Source organism: Salmo salar, chromosome 19 (genome assembly GCF_965601325.2).
Source record: "Salmo salar chromosome 19, fSalSal1, whole genome shotgun sequence".
NCBI lineage: Eukaryota > Metazoa > Chordata > Actinopteri > Salmoniformes > Salmonidae > Salmo > Salmo salar.
Window position 1 is genome coordinate 85,422,501 of NC_138309.1, and position 5,000 is coordinate 85,427,500.

At 47.7% G+C, this 5,000-nt stretch overlaps 1 protein-coding gene across 1 annotated transcript in view; it reads left to right on the forward strand.

Annotated features, from left to right (window-relative positions):
- Nucleotides 1-5,000, forward strand: part of LOC106579714 (extracellular sulfatase Sulf-1) — a 96,457-nt gene that overhangs the window by 75,787 nt on the left and 15,670 nt on the right. Inside the window, exons 11-12 of the mRNA XM_045702807.2 lie at nucleotides 1,251-1,455; nucleotides 4,705-4,951. Coding sequence (XP_045558763.2) covers nucleotides 1,251-1,455; nucleotides 4,705-4,951 — 452 coding nt within the window. The remainder of the gene's footprint in view (nucleotides 1-1,250; nucleotides 1,456-4,704; nucleotides 4,952-5,000) is intronic.

The following is a 5,000-nucleotide window of genomic DNA, read 5'->3' on the forward strand; positions in this document are numbered from 1 at the left end:
AAAGAGAGAGAGAGCGGTATAGAGAGAGAGAGAGAGAGAGAGAGAGAGAGAGAGAGAGAGAGAGAGAGAGAGAGAGAGAGAGAGAGAGAGAGAGAGAGAGAGAGAGAGAGAGAGAGAGAGAGAGAGAGAGAGGTATAGACAAATGCAAGACACAGAGAGAGAGAGGTATAGACAGAGCAAGACACAGAGAGAGAGAGAGGTATAGACAGAGCAAGACACAGAGAGAGAGAGAGAGAGAGAGAGAGAGAGAGAGAGAGGTATAGACAAATGCAAGACACAGAGAGAGAGAGGTATAGACAGAGCAAGACACAGACAGACAGACAGACAGACAGACAGACAGACAGACAGACAGACAGACAGACAGACAGACAGACAGACAGACAGACAGACAGACAGACAGACAGACAGACAGACAGACAGACAGACAGACAGACAGACAGACAGACACAGACAGACAGACAGACAGACAGACAGACAGACAAATGTATAGAGACAGAATGCTTTAGAATGTGTTCAAGACGGCAGAACGATCCAGTTCATTTAGAATGTGTTCAAGACGGCAGAACGATCCAGTTCATTTAGAATGTGTTCAAGACGACAGAACGATCCAGTTCATTTAGAATGTGTTCAAGACAGCAGAACGATCCAGTTCATTTTAGAATGTGTTCAAGACGGCAGAACGATCCAGTTCATTTAGAATGTGTTCAAGACGGCAGAACGATCCAGTTCATTTAGAATGTGTTCAAGACGGCAGAACGATCCAGTTCATTTAGAATGTGTTCAAGACGGCAGAACGATCCAGTTCATTTAGAATGTGTTCAAGATGGCAGAACGATCCAGTTCATTTTAGAATGTGTTCAAGACGGCAGAACGATCCAGTTCATTTAGAATGTGTTCAAGACGGCAGAACGATCCAGTTCATTTAGAATGTGTTCAAGACGGCAGAACGATCCAGTTCATTTAGAATGTGTTCAAGACGGCAGAACGATCCAGTTCATTTCATGGTGGTTCCGGTTCATCTTTCTCTCAGGATTCTGTTTCTTTCCGTCAGTCTGTGATCTGGTTGGGATGTCTGTCTGTCAGTCGGCCTGCCTACGTGTTGTTCTGGCAAGCTGGCAAAAAGTAGGGTGCCATTTTGAGATGCAACAAATGACTTTAAAGACATTTACATTAGAGGAGAGGAGTAAAAACAAAATCTCTTCCACCACTAATATAACCCTGTTCTCTTTGTCCTTGTCTCTCCTCTCCAGAAGTGGCACTGTGTGGAGGAGATCACGGGGAAGTGGCGGATCCAGAAGTGTAAAGGAGGTGGACTGAAGGAGAGCCCTAGGAAGAGGTCCTCCAGCCTGAGGCCTCACAGCAGCTACAACAGTAGGGAGAGGGAACCCTGCGACTGTGGCCTTGACCGACCGGGACGCTCACACCGCCAGTTCCCACCCTCCTCTGGAGAACCAGGTGAGTTGGATGGGGACAAGGGGACACGGGGAGGGGATGAAGCTGATGCCGGGGCCAGGGATGAGGGCTGAGATGGGACTGAGGAACCAGAGTTGGAGCTGCAAGGCCATAGAATGGTAATGGACAAAATATGGGTCTTATCATGGATTTGGGGTTATCTAAGAGACAGTTTCTGGGGGACTGGGGATGGTGCTGGGCTTATAGGGGGTTATCTAAGAGACAGTTTCTGGGGGACTGGGGATGGTGCTGGGCTTATAGAGGGTTATCTAAGAGACAGTTTCTGGGGGACTGGGGATGGTGCTGGGCTTATAGGGGGTTATCTAAGAAACAGTTTCTGGGGGACTGGGGATGGTGCTGGGCTTATAGGGGGTTATCTAAGAAACAGTTTCTGGGGGACTGGGGATGGTGCTGGGCTTATAGGGGGTTATCTAAGAGACAGTTTCTGGGGGACTGGGGATGGTGCTGGGCTTATAGGGGGTTATCTAAGAAACAGTTTCTGGGGGACTGGGGATGGTGCTGGGCTTATAGGGGGTTATCTAAGAGACAGTTTCTGGGGGACTGGGGATGGTGCTGGGGTTGAGACTGAGGCTGATGGTGGCTCAGGCCGGCAAGGGAGTTGTGTACTGAGTGATCTGCCCAACACATCACCGGGGGGCAAACTACCTGCCCTCCAGGACACCTACACCACCTGATGTCACAGGAAGGCCAAAAAGATCATCAAGGACAACAACCACCCGAGCCACTGCCTGTTCACCCCACTATCATCCAGAAGGTGAGGTCAGTACAGATGTATCAGAGCTGGGACCGAGAGACTGAAAAACAGCTTCTATCTCAAGGCCATCAGACTGTTAAATAGCCATCACTAGCCGGCTACCACCCGGTCACTCAACCCTGCACCTTAGAGGCTGCTGCCCTATATACATAGACATGGAATCCCTGGTCACTTTAATAGTGGAACACTAGTCACTTTAATAATGTTTACATACTGCTTTACTCATCTCATATGTATATACTGTATTCTATTCTACTGCATTTTAGTCAATACCACTCCGACATTGTTCGTCCTAATGTTTATATATTTCTAAATGTCATTATTTTACTTTTAGATTTGTGTGTGTTGTTGTGAATTGTTAGATACTACCCGCACTGTTGGAATAACATCTGATTCATATGTGTATGTGATCAATAACATGTGATTTGATTTGATCAGATGTCTCTCTGTGGACTTAACCACTCTGTATTACAGTCTATGTGTGTATAGCTATGGTGAAAATGACCATGTCTGTGTTTGCCAGAGTCTTGATTTACGGCTCAGGATTATGCAGGGCTATAAAAGAGAGTCCGATGCAGAGGAGAGAGAGAGAGAGAGAGACAGACGAATACAGCTTCTGACATTAGATCACTGGTTTGATGGATATGTAGTTGAGATGAGAAGGTGCTCTTTCACGTCTGCCAAGGATCTGGTCGTTTGGAATGTTGTGCCGCCACCTAGTGGATTTAAGAGGCATTGCTACTGAATGTACTTTTTCACATTCAATTCATTTTATTTCAGTATGTCTTTGTTGACTAGAAAGGGGAATTTATTTGCAGAAATGACAGGAAAACATATTGACATACATACTCCCATACCAACATGTATGTTAAATTTGATTCATCATATGCTGGAGGTTTTTATCACTGTGGGCTGAATGACTGTCTGGGTCTGTATCACTGTGGGCTGAATGACTGTCTGGATCTGTATCACTGTGGGCTGAATGACTGTCTGGATCTGTATAACTGTGGGCTGAATGACTGTCTGGGTCTGTATCACTGTGGGCTGAATGACTGTCTGGATCTGTATCACTGTGGGCTGAATGACTGTCTGGGTCTGTATCACTGTGGGCTGAATGACTGTCTGGGTCTGTATCACTGTGGGCTGAATGACTGTCTGGGTCTGTATCACTGTGGGCTGAATGACTGTCTGGATCTGTATCACTGTGGGCTGAATGACTGTCTGGATCTGTATCACTGTGGGCTGAATGACTGTCTGGGTCTGTATCACTGTGGGCTGAATGACTGTCTGGTCTGTATCACTGTGGGCTGAATGACGCTGGCGTGGGCTGAATGACTGTCTGGCGTATCACTGTGGGCTGAATGACTGTCTGGATCTGTATCACTGTGGGCTGAATGACTGTCTGGTCTGTATCACTGTGGGCTGAATGACTGTCTGGGTCTGTATCACTGTGGGCTGAATGACTGTCTGGATCTGTATCACTGTGGGCTGAATGACTGTCTGGGTCTGTATCACTGTGGGCTGAATGACTGTCTGGGTCTGTATCACTGTGGGCTGAATGACTGTCTGGGTCTGTATCACTGTGGGCTGAATGACTGTCTGGGTCTGTATCACTGTGGGCTGAATGACTGTCTGGATCTGTATCACTGTGGGCTGAATGACTGTCTGGATCTGTATCACTGTGGGCTGAATGACTGTCTGGGTCTGTATCACTGTGGGCTGAATGACTGTCTGGATCTGTATCACTGTGGGCTGAATGACTGTCTGGGTCTGTATCACTGTGGGCTGAATGACTGTCTGGATCTGTATCACTGTGGGCTGAATGACTGTCTGGATCTGTATCACTGTGGGCTGAATGACTGTCTGGGTCTGTATCACTGTGGGCTGAATGACTGTCTGGGTCTGTATCACTGTGGGCTGAATGACTGTCTGGGTCTGTATCACTGTGGGCTGAATGACTGTCTGGATCTGTATCACTGTGGGCTGAATGACTGTCTGGATCTGTATCACTGTGGGCTGAATGACTGTCTGGGTCTGTATCACTGTGGGCTGAATGACTGTCTGGGTCTGTATCACTGTGGGCTGAATGACTGTCTGGGTCTGTGGGCTGAATGACTGTCTGGGTCTGTATCACTGTGGGCTGAATGACTGTCTGGGTCTGTATCACTGTGGGCTGAATGACTGTCTGGGTCTGTATCACTGTGGGCTGAATGACTGTCTGGGTCTGTATCACTGTGAGCTGAATGACTGTCTGGATCTGTATCACTGTGGGCTGAATGACTGTCTGGGTCTGTGGGCTGAATGACTGTCTGGGTCTGTATCACTGTGGGCTGAATGACTGTCTGGATCTGTATCACTGTGGGCTGCTGACAGTCTGTTGTGTTTGTTGTGTTAAATCTTGTACGAGAAACATCTATAAAAATGGCACAAGAAAATAAAAGTGTGTTATAAACTCTCTCTGCTATAATATGTATTAGGATACAGGCCTCGTTTCGTCCATACTCGACCCACCAGATCTCTGTCCGTGGAGTTCGAAGGGCAGATCTATGACGTCGACCTCGCGGCAGAAGACCAGTCAGCCGTGCAGAGACGTGTCATCAGAAAGCGCCACCATGAGCAGGAGGACCCCGAGTTTGCCTTGGAGTCAGACGACAGGTCAGAGGAGATGCTGGCGGATGATACCAACGCCGTGGGGTACCCGAACTCTGTCAAGGTCACACACAAGTATGACATCGTTCCTACCGAGGGAATTTTTCCCTAGCCAATGTCTGCT